At 34.0% G+C, this 23,187-nt stretch overlaps 1 protein-coding gene and 1 long non-coding RNA gene across 2 annotated transcripts; one reads left to right on the forward strand and one right to left on the reverse strand.

Moving 5' to 3' along the window:
- Window positions 1-9: 9 nt before the first annotated feature.
- UGT46A2 (UDP-glycosyltransferase UGT46A2) lies at window positions 10-19,128 on the reverse strand. The gene is made up of 4 exons (XM_073083086.1): window positions 18,037-19,128; window positions 13,458-13,689; window positions 9,407-9,623; window positions 10-2,044 (listed from the first exon to the last, which is right to left on the reverse strand). Exons 1-4 carry the CDS (start codon window positions 18,892-18,894, stop codon window positions 1,768-1,770), a joined length of 1,584 nt encoding a protein of 527 aa, XP_072939187.1. The 5' UTR covers window positions 18,895-19,128; the 3' UTR covers window positions 10-1,767.
- On the forward strand, window positions 7,396-9,654 carry LOC140749866 (uncharacterized). Its single transcript, XR_012103131.1, has 2 exons — window positions 7,396-7,532; window positions 9,386-9,654. It is a non-coding gene; the product is annotated as an uncharacterized LOC140749866 (long non-coding RNA).
- Window positions 19,129-23,187: the final 4,059 nt, after the last annotated feature.

The raw sequence follows: 23,187 nt of genomic DNA on the forward strand, positions 1-23,187 counted from the left end.
AAATATATAGGTATTCTTAAAATATTTTATTACTGTAACATTAATTTCCAGCACCGTAATTAGGTTAAATAGTACAGTTTTTTTGAGACAATTTTTATAGCACCTCGCTTGTAATACTAAAACCAACTTAGTTTTTACAAGATTAACGACTTTTTACAAATATTTTATCACTGTAAATCGCATTTACATAGTTATTAGATTAATTAATAATATTTTCTCAGAGATTAGCACTATTTTATAATAGGCTTCGATCACTAATCGAAGATAATAGGTAGGTATACATTTTCGAAACGAATATATTTTTGAATTTATGGTAAACGAATAAACAATTTCTTTGTCTGATGATGATGCAGTCTGCGATTTTGGTAGTATTTTATTAATAAATAAACATTATATTGCCTAAGTAAAATAAATAACCATAATTTAGCGAAACAATTGTGTGTACCTAAGTTTGATTATATTAAAAATTTGAAAAAGTATTGTTGAATAGTTAAATTTCTCCCTCAAAATTCAGTCCAGGACGATAAATTCTTTGAGCCTCAACTTAGTAAAGCCCCTCCCAAAGAATGCTGGGTTCACCACAATATGTCTATGCGGGTCTTCATAAATTCTATTAATATATTCACAACCAAAATGTCATAGAAAATGTAACAAAGGCTAGGTAGGTAGGTACATTTATTTTCAAGTTGTTAGGTAGTTAACCGCGTAGTGTGATAGTGTCTTATACTACATCCGTTCGCTAGCCAAATCGTCATATATTCAATCATATGGATGCCCCATTTGACTTGGTTTGTGTAGTTTGCAATCACTTGTAGGGGTTAAAAGTTTACGTGGACGCGGTATTACATTTTTAATATAATAATATATATGTTTTTAGATATATTTTTTGTGAATTTAGTAGCTACCTATTTAGTTACTACCTATTAACTAAACCATCAAGCGTACGATTTAAATAAAATATTATTTCATTCTCATTATCCTATATTAATTTGGCATACATTACACGACCAAGGACGAGTCATGTTATCTTAAATTTAAAGTTTAATCCAAAAACCATATTGATATTTATCTAATAATATACATTTAATATTTGAAACTACCCTGCCGTGTTCTCACTATTTGTCGGAATGCGATCGGCATTACGAAATAAAATAAAACATGGTATAATAAAGGTTATAACAAGGTATAATAAATAATAAATTAAATTAGGATTTCTATAATTAAATAAATTGTTTTCTACATAGCGAATATTATATAATTATCTAACTATCTATTTGTTGGTAAGCTAAATTCATTTATTTTAGTGAGGTTAATGGGTTACATTGCGAGTTTTTGCAGCGATTTAATAACGCGTTATGTGAATTCACGTTAAATCCGTACGAACGCCCGACTGTGTCAGGTGACATCAGAATTCGGGTAGAACGGGGGATGCAAAAAGTCGTCGTATGTAAACTTGCAGTCAAACAAAAAATATTACCTCGCGCACAATATATTGAAACAAACGAAATTGTGGCATTTTAGTTTACGAATTACAGACAGCTACAATGCAAGGTATAACTTGCATTGTAGCTATGTCTGTAACGCTCTGTCTGTAGCTTGCACTGTCTTCATTATAAAAGCAGAATATAAGAGTCACAAAAACTATTTATATAGGTACATTTGTCAAATTGCAACTTTCTCGAAATATGTCATGGCGTTCATTCACTCACACAAGTACTTCAATGCTATGTTCCACGAGACATTATCTTTCTTGGGCTGAGACAGAAACTAATGCATCTTCTCTTTACTACTCCTAGTAAAAATGCGAGATATCCGCGATAGAGCTAGCCAAATCGCACAAATAGCGAATAATACAATGCCAATTAAAGTCGCAGCGACATCTAAAAGAGCATGTTCGAAGAAGGAGAGTTCTCTCGCTGCGGTGTGCAACGGGGAGGCTGGTCCCCATCTGATGACCCTCTCGACCCAATACACAGCTGTCTCCAACGGACTGGACTGCCGGTCTTGCCAAATCTTGGACAATCGACGTGCATTCAATCGCATTCTGAAAGGAAGCATAAAAGCACTTTGAGATAACTAAGTACTCATTGTTATTTGTTTTGAAGCAAACCTTTAGACCCAAAGTACAGACAAGTTTACTACTTATCTAAATGTGAAGTCGTTACGTTAAGTAGCTGCTTACTTAGGTATAGTCCGCGTAAAACTGCTAGTTTGTTCTGAATATAGAAATGAATTGCGTCGCCATAGCAAATTGTATGACTACACTGCTCGTAACAACTTCAGAGAGGACTAGCAGTCTGGCGCGGAATATACCTACTTTTTAAAATTTGCAGATACAAAACTTATGGACGCCGATTTTTTATATACCTACGTAAATATGTTGATGAACAGGAGGGGTACTTTATTTATATGTACTAAAAACATACTAGAAAATAATATTACTAAGGACACGATAAATTTTAAATTCGTTAATTCATTACTTCAATAGGTGGTAGAAACAATTCAATATGACCACTAAACCTGTTCTAGAAAGCAGTTCTAGCATTTCAGCCGAGCGTAGCTGCCGAAGGAACCCATAGGCCTGAGAAGTGTCAGCGCATTTGTGATCTATGTATTTAGAGTTGGTTGGTATGATAGGGACCACTTCCAATAAAGTGGACTGCATGCTCGTTTGCCACTTCAATCTTATATATATGTACCTACGTAGATAATTATTGTTACTGTAAGCAACATAGTTTTCATATCATTGGCAAGCGAATTAACAGTTATACATGTACCTATTTATTATATCAGACAATCCGATTTTAAATCAAAGGCAGCTGTTGTCTGCATGGAAATATTTATCAAACATACTTATAACTGCCTTACATAATGTATTGTTTTGGCGTGTACCTATTACCTTACATGTATTATTATGTAGGTATTGTATAATATCAAGAACTGGAAAAAGTTATGGTATAATAATAATTATAATACTTAATTATTTTGATTGTAATTTAATTCCCAGAACGGATTAGAACAAGTTAGGTATATTTATTGTCAAAAAATTTTTGGAATATTACAATCTTGATTATTTTTGACACGCTTTTATTAACTTGGATTGTATGTATGTATGTAACTATGTAACGGAATCTTTGAACCTGATTTTTATCCACTTTGAACGTTCAGTTTAATTCAAAATTTTGAAGAATTATCAAAAATCAATGACAACACAACATTTTAATAACTTTGTAGCATTGTCCTTATCGATAATTTTAGAAAACACCACATTGAAAGTAAAATTACTTTCCTTATTTAGATCATATAACTTAGAATATAGTTTTTTTGAGCCAACCAGGGTGACTTCATCCTCTGCTACTTGCATTGATAACATTTTCTGTAACTGCTCTGTAGTTGAAAAATCTATAATAAATCATATTAAATCTGATCACAAGGGGCAGTCTGTCCATATCCAATACAACATATCCAAGGAAGGGAACATAAAGTTTCTTCATAGACCAATTACAAGTCACCGTTTATTAAAATATAATAAAGTGCTACTAAATAAGTTGTCAGTTCTGAACCATAGCACTTGTGTTAATAATTTATATTCTGCATTTTTCTCCACAGTGCACACAGAGTTTAAAAAAATATTTTCTGAAGTTAGGTATGAAAAGAGTACTAGACTTAGTTTTTGTGAATGGGCTACTAAAGGTATTCGTCTAAGTAGAAGTAAACTTTTCGAGCTTTATAGTGAAAGAGAGAATAACTGTAGCCCTCACTTCAATGAATATGTTCGTAAATATTCTAAAATATTTAAATCAGTTTGTATGACAGCTAAATCTAAGTTCATACATAATAAAATAAAAAATGCTGATAATAAAATTAAAACAATTTGGAAAATAATTAATGCCGAAACACGAACTTGTAGATTAAGTATCAGTAAAGTATCTCTTACTACTGAACGTGGTCAGATTACCTCAGATAAAGAAATTGCACAAGAATTTGAAACTTTTTTCTCGAATATACCATTTAATACTACTAAATTTTTAAAATCATCCCCAATTAAAGCAGTGACCATCCTTAAAGAGAATTTAAGTCAGTGTCACATTAAATTTAAATTTAGACATATTTTAATTAATGACATATTAAAAGCTTTTAAAGAATTAACTGTTAAAAATACAGAGGACATTTGGGGAATGTCAGTAAAAGTTTGTACATCAATCATTAAAACTTTAGCTCCCTACTTAGTCACTATTTTTAATATGTGTGTTGATCAGGGCTGTTTCCCTGATTTAATGAAACATAGCAAAATAATTCCATTGTTTAAGGCAGGTGATACTAAAGATCCCAACAATTATAGACCCATCTCAGTACTGCCTGTTCTAAGTAAAATTTTTGAAAAGATCCTCTTACACCAAATGTTGCTTCATTTTAAACTAAATAATCTTTTACATCAAAAGCAATTTGGCTTTACTAAAGGCCGTTCTACCACAGATGCTGGTGTTCAATTGCTGCGACATATTTTTGATTGTTGGGAACAAGCACATGATGCTATAGGTATTTTTTGTGACTTGTCTAAAGCTTTTGATTGTGTTGATCATAAAACCTTATTGTTAAAATTACATTATTATGGTATTCAGGGAAATTCTCTAAAGTTGATAAATTCTTATTTAAACAATAGAGTCCAACGAGTGCAAGTAAATGGAGCATTATCAGCAGGTTCTAATATTAAAATAGGTGTACCTCAGGGCTCCATCCTAGGTCCGTTTCTATTTTTAGTTTATATAAATGATTTGCCAAATGTAGTAAAGGATTTATCTGAGGTTGTTTTGTTTGCTGATGACACTTCCTTGGTGTTTAGAGTAAAACGACAATCACAGGATATGAACGATATTAATGAAACTCTTTGTTGGATTCAGAACTGGTTTGATGCAAACAACCTACTCTTAAATTCTAATAAAACTAAATGTATTAAATTTATGCTACCAAATGTAAGGAGTACGGGGATGAATGTCGCTCTAAATGGTGAGACTTTGCAATTCGTCAATGAAACTGTTTTCTTGGGGATTACCATTGATTCTAAACTCCAGTGGGGTCCCCACATCTCTGCTTTGTCCAGCAGACTTAGTACTGCAGCTTTTGCAGTCAGAAGAATTAGACAGTTAACAGACATACCCACTGCCAGACTTGTCTATTTCAGTTACTTTCACAGCATTATGTCTTATGGCATTCTACTGTGGGGCAGTGCTGCTGACATAGACTCTATATTTACTATTCAAAAAAGAGCAATAAGGTCAATATATAGTCTGCGGCGTGGTGAGTCCCTAAGAGAACTGTTTCCCACTATTAATATATTGACGGTGCATAGTCAATACATTTATGAAAATATTATGTATGTAAGAAAACACACTGATATGTTTGAAAAAAATAGTAACCACCATAACTTTAATACCAGAAATAGAAATAAATTAGCAATTCCTAAACATAGATTATGTAAGGTGGCTAGATCTTTCGTGGGCAACTGTATTCGCTACTACAATAAAATACCCGACCACATTTTGAATCTCACAGAAAAAAAGTTTAAACATGTCGTTAAACTAACGCTATGTAAAAAAGCGTACTATAAAGTAAGTGATTATTTGACTGACAAAACGGTGTGGTCTGAATTAGCTCCAGCTCCACATGTACCATTACGTTAAGTTAACATTGTCAAAAACATTTTTTTTAAAAAGATGTGTGTTATGGAGTTTCTTTCGCCGCTTCTTCTCCATAACGAAACACCTTGTGAAGTGGTGGTAGTTGCTTTGACTTTCAAAAAGTGATCTGTAAAGAACCTATTTTGAATAAAAATTTTTGATTTGATTTGATTTGATTTGACATCCTCAGGATTAACGATTTTCGAGGCGATATTGTTCGAGCGCCTTAGAGAAAGTTCATCGCAAAGTTACTAGATTGCAACCATTATTACTTTTTACTTTCAATAAACGTTGTAGCGTGATTTTTAGTTTTAAATAATAATGTTATTAATTTCAAAAACTTATAGCGTGGTTTGTTGTAATGAAAATTTTCGAAAACTGATAAATGGAGCACCCCACGCTTTTTTCACAATTATACTATTTACTGTTCCTTAATTGATTCCTAGATTGAAAATTATTTTCTACTTTTTAGTTGATTTTATCATAAAAGTGTGTTTTTTAGTTTCTTATACTATATTTTTTATACGTTAATTAACTAAATTAGAAATAATTGGAATAAAATGTAATTACTTACTTAATTAGAATTATGTAAGTAATTAATTAGTTATAATAGCTATATATTTAGACACCGTTTAAGAATAAAAAAATAATTAAGTCCTATTCCATCTATAAAAGTTTATCTTTAAGATCTTTAAGATTTTATTACTAAATTGTTGAAGGTAAAGAGTTCTTTCATAAATGATACAATATCATAAGTATTTTATTAATAATATCAACGTTAGATTAACTTAAACTACATTCTCACACAAATATCACATAAATTAGCACCTACTAGTTAACTAACTTGCCCTTGTAGGAGATATAAGTTATAACATGTTGTGATCCATAATAAATTATAAAAAGTAGCTGACATAAAGAAATTAAAATAATTAGTTATTATTGAACTAAAACAGCGTAGAATAAATAATGATATCACATAATTATATTTGCTAATTACATACATAAATAAAATGTTATGGTTATTTTTTATTTATTCTTAATTAACACTCGTAAATTTCTCACAGTGAATGTAAGATTAGACGTTTTTTATTTGATTCTATTTAAACAAATATCGTAAATTATACTGCCTAAAATAAAATAATTAAACATAAAAGTCATAATTTAATATTAGTTGAAGTAAATTTATCCATGATTAATTACCCAGTTATATTTTTATGTGAGTCGTGAACATGACTTTACAACAAATTGGACTTTCAAGCTTAGGTTAAAACTTAAGCAACTTATTGGTAATTGTTGGTAGGTTATGCATTGGTTTATGCGACAAGATGATAATCTACGTAACTATTGTTACAATAATAGCCAATGAAATAATAAATCCACCTTCAGACTGAAATGTGTAGTTTTGATGAAGCAAAATTTAAATTAATAAATTAAAGACTTACATTTGAACACGAAGGTTTAAATTTGGAACGTTTTTTACGACAAAAAATAATGGGCCATTCCAACGTCATTTTGAGTGTTATTTGTGAAAGGTCCAAAGTGTTCAATTAAAAGAGATTTTTTAAAAGATGGACATAGGCTACAGTGATTAGATAATGTCAGTGCCCAGTGGACTGCATGCAAATTAGCTGCTTACTGAATACATACGTATCTACTTGCGAAAATAATAGACTAGCCACTAGCATTTCCAGCATTGTGTATTTATTGCAAGCGGTATGTACCTTCTTTATCCACGGTAATTTTACATACGGAATTACGGAAGCGTGCATCGTATTGCCAGACTTATAATTACTAACATTGACTCTGGCACAATCTTTTGACTATACCTAGTTATCTGAACTCTTTCTTTGTTAAGTAAGTACCTAATATTTTTCTTACATTTCCCAAAAGTACTACATTTTTGACAATGTTTTGCTTAACATAGGTATTTTGTTCAAAAAAGGGAGCAAACTTAAGATGTACCTCTAACTATAGAATAGGTATGTATCTAAATTTCTTATTAGACTCAGTCAAGTTCCTACGATATACATGGTATGCACGATAGCACAGTCCTTTGCCCTTTCCATGTTATATTCATACATATATTTCTGACCTACCTTGAAAATTGTTTCTATACAATAAGCGTAAGGTACACGGAAGGTAACACGGAACCCACATAGCCCATGACGTCATGCTAGACAAAGCTATGTGCTGACACACATGTGTGTTGTAAATCTGTACCTAACAAGATAAATAGGTACTATCTCTCGGAAGTATGCCAGCGACAGCGACGCTAATGACACTTTTAACCGTACACAAGTGTGAGATAAATATAATGGGATATGAAATATACCTGTTTACTTTGTGTTACGATAACAAAGCATTTTGTATTTTTTAATTTTCAACCCCAATGCAAAAAGAGCAAGGTATTATAAATTTAATGTCCACAGATGTATATCTGTTTCAATGGTCCCGAAAGTATTAGCCAAGTGCAGGTCGAACACGGATGGTTCATTACCATCACCACCAAATTTTCATTCATAGAAATGATCATCAGCCATAGATATCCATTGTGAAAATATAATAGAAAAAGCGTCGAAAAATAGCGGTTTCTTGTACGACGACCTCCATTTATTTTGAATCTTTATTTTTAGTATTTCTTGTTATAGCGGCCACCGTTACACATACTCTGTAAAAATTTCAAGTGTCCATCTATTACGGTTCATGAGATAGAGCCCTGTCACAGACGGACAGACTTATATATATATAAAGGAGGCTTAGTAAAGTACTTAGTAGGGTTCCGTGTTTACCCTCTGGGTGTAGGATGAATTACTTACGACCGAATTTTTCAATTTAATTTCACAATTGACTACGGTGATATATAAATTTTGGCTTATTAAATTTACATTATTATAAGTTTATATAATAGGTATTTAATTAATAATTTTCGTTACGTAAATGTTAAATAACTTATAAACTATCTGTATTTCCTTTTAAATTGCGAAATAATGATTATATAATTAAAATTTATAATATAAGTAAAAGATAATAGATAATAAATAGACGATAAAAAGATGTCTAATTTTCTAATATTATGATTGATATATTTTATCTTTCGCGTAATTAAACACAAGCTTATAATTGGTAATTATTCAAGTCGACGACCCGTGACAACCCTATGTCAAGTGATTTTCATATAAGTACCTACTTATAACATGCTGTGTCATGTGTGACCCATCCATTATTGTCTGACTTCTATAGGTCTTGATATTATCAGAATGAGGATATTCGATATTACAATACATTAGTCAAGTGTTTCGTGTTGCAATTAATATTCCGGTTGGAGAGTTACGGTTTCGTTACCTAGGTGTTTGTCTTCTATGTGGTATCCATAAAATTGATAGAAAGATATCATCACTGACTAGTCGCCTGACGAGTCGTTTAATGTTCATCAACCAATTAGTGTACCACTGCTGGGCACGGGTCTCTTAGAATGACAAGACTAGGCCATAGTCCACAGCGCTGGCCAAGTGCGAATTGGTAGACTTCACATAGTACCATCGAGAGCTTTTTAGATCTCTGAGATAATTAATTAAAGTGATAAATCACTTCTAATACTCCCATAATTGAAAAAAATCAGAGGTGCTTGGGATTTGAACCTCAGACCCTCAATCTAGAGGCCGAGTTTCTACCAATATCTATCACTGCATATCATACTTATGTTACAGAAAACCGTAAAAGAAACTTACTCAGCACTAAGCACGCTCTTCAGCCCGTTCTCGAGCGCGTCTTCAGTCAGCTCTAGATACGGGATGTACTTCGCGAAGCCGGCTGCCGTGGCCGCCGCCGCGTTGGTGGGCTGGTCTCCGAAGAAGGGTACCACTAGCATCGGCTTCCCCGCCGAAACCGCCTCGGTCATGCCGAGTAGGCCGCCGTGCGCGAGGAACGCCACTACTTGCTTGTGTTCTGAAATAAAGAATTGAAGGTAACTTTTTTATGTCCTAGTTGAACATTTATGTGGCCTTACAAGTGTGGAAGGTTTTTATATCGCCAAACCTGTGTCTTTCTCCATTATATTTATGGGAACTTTTGGGGGTAGGGTTAGTATGTTGACACATAGTGTAAGATATAGTATTTGTTATATCTATCTCATACCTTTAAACGAGCAGTTCTTGTATATATATTTATATCAAAGATCTAGGAAATGGCTCCAACGATTTTCTTGAAATTTGGGTCGAATTGAGAAACCTCCTTCTTTTTTGAAGTCTTTCTTCTTTTTTAAAAAACACCGAGCAAAGCAAACTCGGTCATCCGCTACTTAATAGTTAAACAATTGCCCTATAATATGTTGTACAAAGAATACGATTAAAGATTTAGAATATTTAGATGTTGTGGCCCTTGGCCATTTCCTGAAAACCCTAATAGTTCAACAAAAAAAGTCATCAAAAAGTGAGTTGGCTTAAGATAAATGTGTATTGTATTTTTTCTAAAGTATCGCATTTTATATGAGGAATATTTTTTCCCAAAGGAAGTAACTAGATACCAGAAGGTGGCCAATCCATGTGAGATATTATCGAACGGCTCTTAAGACCTCCGATAAAGGTAAACTGTCTTAAATAATCGGCGAACGTGCTCTCATTGGGTCGAATTCGGAACATTTTGCCTGTCAGACGATAAAAGCTCCGGTTTAAAGACTACAAAAAGTTCTCAATGAGAAATAACGGTATTTTGAGTGAAATAGTAGTATGTAAATGTAAGCGGGCAATCGAACGAATCGTACATTCGTACCGTTATCAATACTGTGACCATATTTTATCGCTTACATTAGGACATGGGCGGTAACCCATATATCTATACTAATATTATAAAGAGGAAAACTTTGTTTGTTTGTTTGGTTGTAATGAATAGGCTTAAAAACTACTGGCCCAATTTTAAAAATTCCTTCACCATTCTAAAGCTACATTATCCCCGAGTAACATAGGCTATATTTTATATGAAATATATTTGATAAATGGATTTTGAGGCGGTACAAAGTTTGCCGCGTCAGCTAGTTATTTATACCTTAATAACTAAATGGCTAATTTAATAATTAGGTACTTCAAAATGTATTGTTTTTGTATGTTAATTTAATAATTATGTAATGCTGTAACGTACCTATCTTAAATGAGATGATGAAGTTACATAACCTTTTTATAAATGAACGAAAACATAATATGTTTTTAATAAGTGTTTTTAGTGTAAGTTTTAGGTAAATAATGTAACATACATTCAAACATTTTAATTTATTGCTCTAACAATGTCATACATTAGTAAACATTTCTGCTTTGAACTTTACAAGTTAAATTTTATTGTTATTATTATATTATTTTGTACATTACTTTTTGTAGTATACGTTATTCCTTTATATGTAACGCAAATGGCTGTAAAATTGAATAAACGAATAATATTACAGTTTCAAAATGCAAGTTGCAATTTGCAAATAAAATTATGGCCACATTAGCATGACGTTATAACAGTTATTACAGTTCTGCGAGTTTTTGCAACAGCTCGCAAATTCGTTTTTGCGGTGTTATAATGAATGTTATTACGGAAAGGTGGCTTCTTTCCACCGCTTCGTATGCTATTACAGTCTACAGCAGTGTTTTTCAAAGTTGCGACCCCGTGAGGGGTTCTATAATCTGTCATTAAAAAATAAAAAAATATATATTAAGCAAATTAAATTAAATTAATTCAAGAACGTTGATATGCACTTATCTAATTATGCACATATTTAACAATTACCTACTTATGAAAATGTATATAATTATTGTATGATTTTAATTGTTTTAATATAATCAAATACAGATTGAGAACAGTCGAGAATATGACATAATCGTCAAATATTTCCAAATTTTAGGAGATCGCGTAAAAAGAGATTGAAAATCACAGGCCAAGATATTTGACTTCCTTCTTAAAATTTTGATGAGAAACTGAGAGGCTTCTTAATATGAGACTTGGGGTTTTTAGGACTTATGGTGATGCCGCCTCATACTTATTATACCCAGAAACTTAGTTTAGGTACACGCGGGGCACAATTAAATAGTATCTAAGTATTAATTAGAATTAAACAAGAGAAAAACGTGGTGATTGAATCTAATTTGCGTACAAGATCGTGGATAGATATCACATCATTATAAAGTGTTAAAATAACTAATGAGAATATAATTATTTAACAATAATATTATCGTTAATATTGAGATTATAAGTCATGACGACAACACACGTAATAATATATATTATTATATTATTTATTACACTTAATTGACGTAAGAATTATTTCTCGTGATCTGACTTCGTTTCATCCTAGTACTCGTGAGTATTGGTTAGAAGAGTAATTTCTTGTAAGAACCTACTGATGCATACGATATTGTAATATTTTAGGCGGAAATCGTGTTCCTTATTAATTATTTATTATTAGATGATTACGTCCACTGTACGTAGAACTTTCAACGTATAATGAACATGCTGATTTAACAGGAAAATGTATTTTTATTTTATTTGTACTTCCAGTTTTTTATTTATTTAAGGATTGGTAGCTTCGTATGACATTCGACCACAGCAGGGGAGGTTCGGGGTTTCAAATTCCATGTAAATTTATGTATCTATTAGGAGTTTCATTAAAATAGTCTTCAAACATATGGGAAGCGTATTATTCCTCACTCAGCCAGCGAGGTGGATTAAGGCCTCATTCTGAGAAGAGACAAGATGCCAGCAGTGGGACAATAAAATAGTTGACAATGATTGTAGTTCCTTTTTTTAAGAACATCGGTCCACTTCTAGGACAACACTCCAATCGAAATTGTAAGTGGTCTAAATTGATCAATTCAGTAAAGATTACCTGATTGATTTGACCTTACAGTGCATTTTGTCTCACGACAATAAATAAAGAAAGATAGGTACTGTATGTGCGAATAGGTTATAGGAGTGACTACGGAACAATAAAGCAAACCTAATTTAAATAAATAATTTTGCTTAGAAACATCCGTAACCACTTCTAAATGGCACCGGAGTTATTAGTTCTACTTAAGTGGCAAATTTTTCAAAGAGAACAAAGCATCACATTTGTTAAAAATGACAATTATCGCATTTTTAAAGCGGTTTTCATTTGAACGCTTGTTCACATATCGTTACATCCCATACATAATTGTTCCAGTAAAATCTCTCGGTCTGACACTCCTCCAGATAAATTAGTGCTGATGGAGTTTTCGAATGGCTGAATAGCAGGTAATATGTCAATCGATGTTTTAGCTAGGGAATGTTATGTGAAGTTGAGTAAATGGAGATAATGAATGAAGAGAATGTGAGAATTCTAAAAAGTAAATTCTCAAATGTATCTGCCTCTGTATATCAGTCTAACCAATTCGCATTTGGCTTCGCTGGCCAATATGCCTCACAACGCGGTGGATTATGGTCTAAACCTATTCTAAGTAGACACCAGAGTCCAGCTGTAGGATATTAATGTTTCCCCTTCGTCAAAAAAAAAAGGATATTAATGGGTTGATTTATTTGTTTTTTTTTAGCATTGACATAGCAAACAACGTGCAGCACGTCTGATGCAATGTGGTCACTGCCGCTCATGGACAGTTCATGCGTTTTAACTGAAGCCGATCACAAACTCGTGAGGACTTAGATAGTCGCCTCATATCTTTTTCATTATGATGGCTTTAATTAAATTAAATGCCTAAATCTAAGTAGCTAATTAGATACTAAGATTTAGTTAATTAACTTTAATTGTAAGCGAAATATATAGAAGATACTTACGTAACAATTCGTACTGAGGAATCCACTTGACTCTAAGAATTCTGCCGTTGCCTATGATGGTGCCTTCTTCGTCACTGTCTTCGAACTTCCAGATGACCCTCTGCTTTAACTTCGAGAGGACGTTGATGAACATCTCCTCCTTATACTTTGGCATAGTGGCAGTCTTGATGAGGGATCCGAAGCTGAAGAGGATCACGCCATGCTCGGACTCGTTAATGAACTTCTCGATGTACTGGAAATTGGAATAAGAGACATCTGTTGAGCAGTGTTCGGAATACCTTGGCGTGATCTTCATCACAGATAATGTAAATTGATAAGATCTTTTGTAGTTAAAGGTAAGGTAACGAATTCGTTTTTTGTTTGGTACTTATAAACATTGGCCAAATTAACTGAAAGTCAAACTTGCAAATATAATTGAAGAAAGAATGAATTGCTTTGTTGACATTGGCCAAATTAAGTTTATGACAAATTTGCATAAACAATGTATCAAAAATAAATTGCTTTGTTACCTTTTAGCCAAATTACGTTAATGTCAAACTTGCAGGCATAATGGAACAAAGAAAAAGTTGGTTTGTTAACATTGGCCAATTTAAGTTAATGTCAAACTTGCAGGCATAATGGAACAAAGAAAAAGTTGGTTTGTTAACATTGGCCAATTTAAGTTAATGTCAAACTTGCAGGCATAATGGAACAAAGAAAAAGTTGGTTTGTTAACATTGGCCAAATTAAGTTAATGTCAAACTTGCAGGCATAATGGAACAAAGAAAAAGTTGGTTTGTTAACATTGGCCAAATTAAGTTAATGTCAAACTTGCAGGCATAATGGAACAAAGAAAAGGTTGGTTTGTTAACATTGGCCAAATTAAGTTAATGTCAAACTTGCAGGCATAACGGAACAAAGAAAAAGTTGGTTTGTTAAACAACATTGGCCAAATTTATATCATATTATTAGTTTTATGTACATAGGAGGCGTAGTTAGTAATAATTCTAATTGGGTATTTTAGATAACACGGTTTTTTTAGGAAGTGTGTGGTGTTAAGCAAAACATATTGTTGTACCCAAACCACATTTGATAACCTTTTGCCCTTAACTCTATGTTATTAGAATTATTTTAACGAGTTGAGCTCCAGTGTCACCCGCAATTAAAAATCATTTTTTATAATATTCGAGTAGCAGACGAGTATGCAGTCCACCTGACGGTAAGTGGGTACTGCTACCTATGGACATCTGTAATCGACCCCAGATAGGATAAAATATTCCTACTTGAGGTCAGCCAAAGATGGGTTATAAAATAAATACTTACTCAGAATTTTAGTTTTATTTTATTTTTTTATTTTAATGTTTATAACATCAGCAAACTGCCAAGGGATGTCAAAATCGGGCCAACCGTTTAAGAGAATTGAAGGATCAAACAGGCAGTGTTCAAATTGTATACAGTTATATTTTCCGGTGTTCATATAAATATGTAGCTATACATTGCATCCACGCCTGATGATACTTGGTCGACCGCAGAAAACGTTAAATTAAGCGTAAACATATTTTTTTTATCTGTTAGCGTTAACGTGAGTTACGTGGTCTCGTTATGGTGTTCATCCCAATAAACATACATTATTAAACTTCTCAATATTTTAAAATGATATCTCTTTAAACCACTGTTTATCAAAGTGCGGGTCTCGCGACGCCCTGCTGCGTCCCAAAATTTCTATAAGAGGGTCAAAGGAGGTCGCAAAATTAGTACGCAAGAAGAATAAAATAACTTAAACTTCATAATAATGTTTTTACCAATTTAGATTTTAATTAAACGCATTTGGCGTCATTTATGTCAGATATTATGTCCGTTTCAAAGACTTATTTATTTAGGTATTTAGCTAATTAAGTTGTTATTATAATAATTATTGTACTGAGTACATATTTGTAAAATACGTTTTTATATTTATATACATACCTATTTATAAAGCGTGTTACAAAAACACTGCTTTAAATCCTGCCTTAGACTGTTGCCCATTGGTTACCACAGCTTGAGCAACGGATAGATTTAGTAATTAGTAGTGGTTAAAGTGCCCCTCAAAATTACTCAGTGATTTAGTAGTAGTAGTTGCTTAGTACCTAGTACATGTAGACCGTATCTTTGTGCCATTCCTCGATCTCTCGAACAATAAATTGAATGCCCGACCGGCAAAAAGGTGTCCCCCACCAGGTTTAAAATGTATTATTTATTTGTAACATGAATTAAAACATTATTCAATTATTTGAGTAATAAATTAACATTATTTAGGCATTACTTAAACGTTTCATTTGGTTATATAATAAATTAGTTTTAAATGCTCTCTTACGGTCATCGTAAAACTTGAATAAGTAATTTATTGTGGCACAAGTAGGTATTCACTAAATAAATAATTAATTGTATTTTTGCTTAAATGTAAAATTTAATACGATATTTGCCACTAAGTTTAAGCCCATCTTAAGAAGGATACCAATGATGAAGGTTGATAAAATCACACCTTTATCAAATCCCTTTTTGCAAACTTTTTATTACCCTGGCATGTTACGGATGGGTAAAAAATAAAATAAAATATCAGGCACGCACTTTAGATTTTTCAAAGTTAAGTGCATATTACAATATTATATAATACCTGCATACCTGACAGATCCTTAAAAAAGTTCTTAAAGGTATGTAAAGTCTATTTATTGGTAATTGGCCAGCGTGATAGACTAAGTCCTAATCCTTATCATTCGAACAGGAGACCCGTGCACTGCAATGGGAAGAATAATGGGTTGATGATGACAATACAAGACCACGGTTTTGAAACCAGAGCAATTAATTATTTATGTATGTCATTTAATTAAAATAACAATTAAGTTCAATTACAGTAGAGTCATCGCTTTTAATGATTATGTGTATAAAGATGACGAGTGAAAATAGGCCACTGTTATATAGTATCTATAGTCTATACCTACTTATTATACGGAAGTTTCAAGTTTAGATTAAACACGTATGGTTCCCGCCGGAGAGCCAAAGATTCTTAAACTTATTTCGTATGTCACCCGGAGAGCATTAATTATTTTCTAGCGCCCCCAAGGGCCGCCGAAAAAAAATATACCTATAACAATCATCTTTCATTGAAAATAAGTAGCCACATATACGGATCTATTTCTATACTGCCTGGAAAAAAGAGACCTCTCTAGTTGTTGACTTCTAAGTACATTTGTTCCATTTAATAAATCACAAATCAACCATGGGCTTTATACCGCTTCAACGTAATTTTATTTGAGCCCTTACCGCCCACCTATAGGCTGTAGCACCTAAGAGAAGTTATCGCACACTTTGAGATACACTGGCTTAAACAATGTATGTGGTCACGTTTATTAGGTCATTCAAAATCTTTTTCACTTCTTAAGGTTAACGTACGAGTATTACCTAATTATTTTTGCGCAAATAGAAATTAACTGTAGTATTTTCAGCACGTTACGCTAAGTGCACACTGCACGTGCTGATGAAGTTAAGTAATACCTAAGTAATTTAAAAAAGTTCCGTATTCTAAATCTTAATCTTCAATGGTAGGGATTCGTTTTTGACATAAGTCAGAGATGACCGTCGAGACTCGAGACGACACTTCCTTAACTTATACATAAGGATTACTGATATCCTAATTATACATACCTACTGTAAATGGACACTAAAAAGTTTCGGAAAATAATTCTGAAGATCTCTATAGAAAGATACAAGCGGAGCTGTAGGCATTAGATTGTTTAGAATAACCTTTAAAAATCGAAAACAACGCTATTTATTTAACCTTTTTTATCTACTTCTGATAAAATTGACGATTTTACTTGTTATATTTTATTTGAATTTATTACTGGATTTTCGTACAGGATTTAAGCCCAAAAATATATTTAAGGTAACAGGTACTTTTAAAACTATAAAGTGAATTTTTAAGTAACTACATTGTCAATAAGGTTCTATATATTTTAATAGTTGCTAAAAATGAGTTGGTAAACCAATATGATACAAGAGAGGCGTAGCAATTAAAATAATGTTCTAAATCTATTTTTTATTATCTTACACTGTTGGTTTACAACTTGCTAAATTTAAAGTGTAACCTTACACTTGAAATTTTGAAATTTAAAATTGGACTTTGAATTTATGTTTTTTTCAGTCAGGTTTTTGATATTTTTCATTGAATTTTTTTTATTAAGATTGTGTTTTTGAGACGACATCTTAATGGTTGAAATCCATCCAGCCGTTTGTAAGATACGATGTAATAAGGAAATTTACGATATGCCCGAAAAAACCTTTCCTTGGAAATTGGGTAAAACCTAATAATACCTACTTATTAATTAAGGTAAGGTACTTATTTACCGGAAGTATTAGTAGGTACTTAAGGTATTTTTTTGTTCGGAAAAAAATATATTAATTGCATACGACAACTGTGATATTTACAAATATCATTTACGGAACTCATACCTATAACAGAATGTTTATAAAACAACACGCAACCTCGCTGACACCGATATTCTACTGACCCATTTTTTTAATTAACTACTGTAGGTATCGTAAAATGATTTGATTGTTAACTTACCTGAGGTATTGGTTTTCTTATGGATCCCAAGTGCATTCCACCGACTTCCACAACACCAGGCACCAAAGGTTTCGCGCCATTTAACGGATGGAAGGTGTTCACTAATAGCAGAGACATGTTCTTGCTTAAATCCTCCAAATCTGGGATCTTTCTTCCATACTGCTTCTCGATAATCACTTGCTCTTTCACTTGGATTTCATACCTGAACCACCATTTGTAGAAATAGTTGAAGAACGTGTTCGTGACCCGCTCAGGGAACGTCATTTGAGTCGAAAAGGGGAGGCAGGTGACCGGTACGTAGGCCGGATTGTCGGTCACACCGATCCGGTAAGCCGACCATGGCAACATCGCGCTCGACATCAACGCGACGACCGGCGCTCGCACATTGTAAACATGCAACAAGCCGAGCATGCAGTCGCTGTTGAAATTTTCCACTATTACTAGATCATACTCCTTTTTCAGTGCGGCTACCAGAGGCGGCCAGTTAACCGCCTTCTGGCAGACGTTGAGCGCCATCCCGGCCAGCGGGTGGAACTCCATTAGCCGCATCACGAACTTTCCCAAGTATGGTGTCCTGAGCAACAAGCTCGGGTTTTCGAACAGATTCAAATCTATCGTTTCGAGTCCTACGTTGGCGATTCCTTGGAAGCTGATGTCAGTGTAATTGGCCGGTGGGTCCGCAAGCGGAAAAAAGGAAGCGACGGTGACATGGTGGCCACGTTCCGCTAGCGTTTTTAAGAGGGGCTCGAAGACCATCTGATGGCTCTTGCCGGTGTGCGGGAAGAGGCCGAGGATCCTCGCGCCGTCTGCGTACGATAGCGCGAGGCACGCGGCAAAACAAATCAGTGCGGGACGCATCGTGCGCGTTCTTCCCTACACCGAGTCGAGGCGAGAACTGCCCGTGTACGCTACCGCTACATAACGACCGCGAACTCGAGAGCTATTTTCAGAAACGGTTACGTTAGCACTGTCCACGGCCCGCCCATGAGGTGACGTACCTGAACAATAGTGCAGCAGTGGAAGTGAGTAGCGTTCGACATACGGTTATAACCGTGTCGAGTCTAATGTCACACCGGCTTGCAACTAATTGATTGCTTTGTAAAATTGTAACAAAGTAATTATGTTTTGATGCAACTTGACCATTTGTCGAAACCGACAGACTACGTAGGTTTGTTCATTAACATGTTTCAGTTGTTAAAGCTTGTACGCAAGTGACTTGATCGATAGGTAAGCACGTGAAAAAGTAACACGCGTGTTAGGACGGAAATTGCTTTGGACCTATAAAATAAAATTCATAACTACTTTCCAAGGAAAAATAAAAATACATTATCCTTAAATCTTATGTGGCACTCTTCTAGTATATAATGTATTTTTAACCGACTTCTTGTAGCTATTTATTGCACGGTGATAAACAGGCCACTGGCCTTCACACCTACATTTTTTGGATTTCAATCTGTTTTATAGACTCATGATCTGTTTTACTTTAAGTACTGAAATAATTTTATTATTCCGACTAAAATAATTAATAACAAAACATTATGTTAATAATAATTCAAATACCTATGAAATTATGACTGAAAAAAATCATTAGCATGAATAACCTATTTAGGTAAATGTATGTTGGAAAGAAATAGGTAATCATAACGTCCATAGAATACTATTAAGTAGGGCATCTACAATAGATAAATGTATTTAATCGCGTTTAAATCATTACGCAAGTAGGTATATAGGTGCGTAGATCCACGAAGTCGGTAAGTTTATGATCCTGTAATATTAATAATAAATTTATAATATTAAGCCATTTTAATATTAATTATTTCACAAAACCTTGGGTAATTTTGATAAAACATTTATTAAAAAATACTTCACAGTAAAAGTTACGTAGCTACCAACTTGTAAAATCAGGTCAATTATGCAGAAAGGTCATTCGTAAATTCGAGTCAGTCAGGAAATAAGAATTGTTATTGTAAACTTTCTTAGCACAATCGTATAAAATTTTATGATGATCATATAAAATATAACTTACAATGAATACCATGACAAAACAACTGTATATCTTTATTGCAACAAACTTTAAATACATTACATTATTTATAAAAAAACATATTTACAATAACTATATTATAACTATATTTATGTACATAATAATATATACAAAAAAGGGGAATAAAAACAATAATCACTATAAATAAAACAAACCATCTAAAATTGCCGTGTGAGGCATGGTTCCCAAAACACTGGCGGCGTTCCCTTGCTGCACTGCTAGGCTCAATCTTTGGGCGAAGTAGCCGCCAGCTCTTTGGTCACCAGAAGCGACGACAAGTCTGGTCGACATATCTGACATGAATTTCTTCATGTCAGATGACCATGGACCCATTGTCTCTACTGCAAGCGCCGCAAACAAATAATTATCCAATATATTACTATATTTGCGGCGCTTTAGTATCTGGGCATGGTCGGCTGCAGCCCCAGCGCTCACAGAGGTATTACCAACGTGAGATGGGGCTAGAGTGTCGACACAGTTCGCGTCCCATACCAGGGGTCGTCCGAGACTCCACGGCACCAAAGTGATACCATCGGGTCTCTTGCCATCGTCTCTGAATAGACCAGAAGGTTCCAGTGTCGCTGGTACAGAAACGGTAGCAAGAGCACGACGAATAAGATCGTTAAGAGTCCCGTGACGATAAAGTCGACCGGCACTCCTGGTACAGGACAAGCCATGCCGACCCAACGTGTCCACCGCCTGCCCACACGGACAAAAGTGAGACTCGCATACCTTGGCACCGAGCTGGAGACCTACAGAAATATTTTCGCGAACTTTTTATGTTCGATTTAGCAAACCTATAAGTCTCCAGAATTCGACATTACCGATTTTCCTTAGAACTGCTTCAGTGAAAGATAACATCTGTTTTATATGCAACTATTGTACCTGATTATAATTTACGATGCTCATAAATAACATAATATCTATTTAGACGATGCCGTATTGCAATCTCATTTTATCGTTATTTCATGTAGATAAGTCATAGATAAGTATAGATATCTTACCGCCTTGTAAATGAAGGAATCCATTAAATGGCTTAAATGGCTGACAAATGTGGCAGCCATTTAATGGCTGTCATGGTGTAATTTACGCGGAACAATGCCGACATGTGCAGCTAAGTGGAGCAAAAACGCGAAATCGAAGAAAAAGTGCAGAGAAATATCGTTTCATTCGTAAATGATCTAAAAACTACATTTTTTAAATATTATTCAAACACGAAAATAGATGGCAGTGACAATCTCAATTGTCAAAATTGGTTACATTTTCTTATTACGAGTGGGTTTTACTAATCTATGAGGTAAGTAGGTACGTTAATGTTTTTCAGATCATCTATACACTTAAAAGTAAATAAATATAGCTCATTGTTGTCTGCGAGAGCTGTGAGAAAGAAAATCCGGCAAACTATGGTTTTAAGTCTACTATGAGAAAACTAACGCTAATTGTGAACTCATTACGTATTTAGGCATCTAGTTTCCTGTCTTTTTCACTCTACAACAACGTAATTTATTAAAATTTTCTAATGAGAATACTTCATTGATGATTTACAAAAAGACCGAACTCAAAATACATAGTGCATAAAACGTCTTTACAAGGACGCGTCATGTTATTTATCCAGAGGTCAATGATGACGTTGGGTAAAACAAAAAAACTGAGGTGTGAATTTTTCAGTATTTTAAAATTAGAAAAGTGGACTGCATGCTCGTCTGCTACTCCTATATTATAAAAAAAATAGAACGAGAGCCCGTCTAAAGTCGTAGCTATAGTAGTATGCGCCACATGTAAATTATGAAGTTTACGTCTCCAATTTTAACATCTTGGCAATGTTTTTTAATTCTTTATACATGGCACACTCCTTATAATACAGATTATAGTATAATTATGTAGCTTATCTCCTTATGAAAGTGCTTATATGCACTAATTAGTAAAATGTGTTCCCTTTATATACACCGTTGGTAAGCCACAACGTTGACCCAATCCGATTGTTATTAGGACAAAGATTTCTCACACTTACTCCAGTATGAGAGACTACAAATAGGAATACTGTCAGGGTTTATAATTATGCTTACTTCCAGAAGACTTTATGACAAAAGTCAATATTTATTGTAGTTTTCTTACATTGTAACAGTAACCTTTGTTTACTTGATGTAGATTAGCCGCACCAGTTTTACTCAGTATAGAAACAATATTTGTTATGTATGCTTTCGCAATTTTAAAGCGATTCATCTTGTTTTCGTGCTATAAAAAGACTGTCTTGCAAAATGTTCTTTGTTTTTTCTATGAGACTTAAGTAAACATTCTTTCAACAGCTAGAGGCTAGTTTTCTTAATTAGTCACAGCCAATTTTAATATGTAAGGAAAAAAATGTGCGAAAATGTTTTCATAAAAATATACTAACCTATAGGTAATCATACTTTTTGGTGATGGAGGAAACCTGCCTTATAGTTCGGGTTTTTGCCGCTCTAAAACTTTCTACGTGATTTTCTTCAGGCCTCTAAATATGCCTTCGACGTCTCGTAATACAGGAACATGTAGGTGCTTAGCTACATAACTAGGCAAAGCTAGGCAAAGGCTCAGCTCGAAACGCCCGGCCAACGGCCCCGGGAAGGACGGCGTTATGTGTGATCGCATACCGTCGTACGCATCAGACGGTGCGGCGAGCGTTAGGCTCACCTGAGCGGAGCCCGACGGGGCAACGCGCTAAGAGGACTCCGGTTGCGTTCCTTTGGAGATCCCGGAGTCCTCTACGCAGCGCCGAGGACGGCCACCGGGGGGGTTTTAGTGCGGTAAGAGTCCCACATAACCCTGTATCGCTCCCACAGCATCGGGTACCTTTTGAAGGTTTCCCCCTCGTGAACAAAAAAAAAGGTGCCTAATTATGTAATATAAATTACGGGTAAAGGATGATATTTACTAACAAGATTTCAGCGTATAATGATGCTAGTTACAATCATGTTACAATACCGACATTCGCAACCTACAGGTAGGTACTTATTACAGTCGGTTTGTCATTATAGCATCAGTAATGCAATCATTACATCCATTAAATCTGTGAAATTAGTTCAAGTTAGTGCTAGATTTACCGTATAATGCGTAATTGGTGATTGGAG

Source organism: Epargyreus clarus, unplaced genomic scaffold (genome assembly GCF_041222505.1).
Source record: "Epargyreus clarus isolate Ecla_fem2 unplaced genomic scaffold, WU_Ecla_fem_2.2 ptg000018l, whole genome shotgun sequence".
NCBI classification, from domain to species: domain Eukaryota; kingdom Metazoa; phylum Arthropoda; class Insecta; order Lepidoptera; family Hesperiidae; genus Epargyreus; species Epargyreus clarus.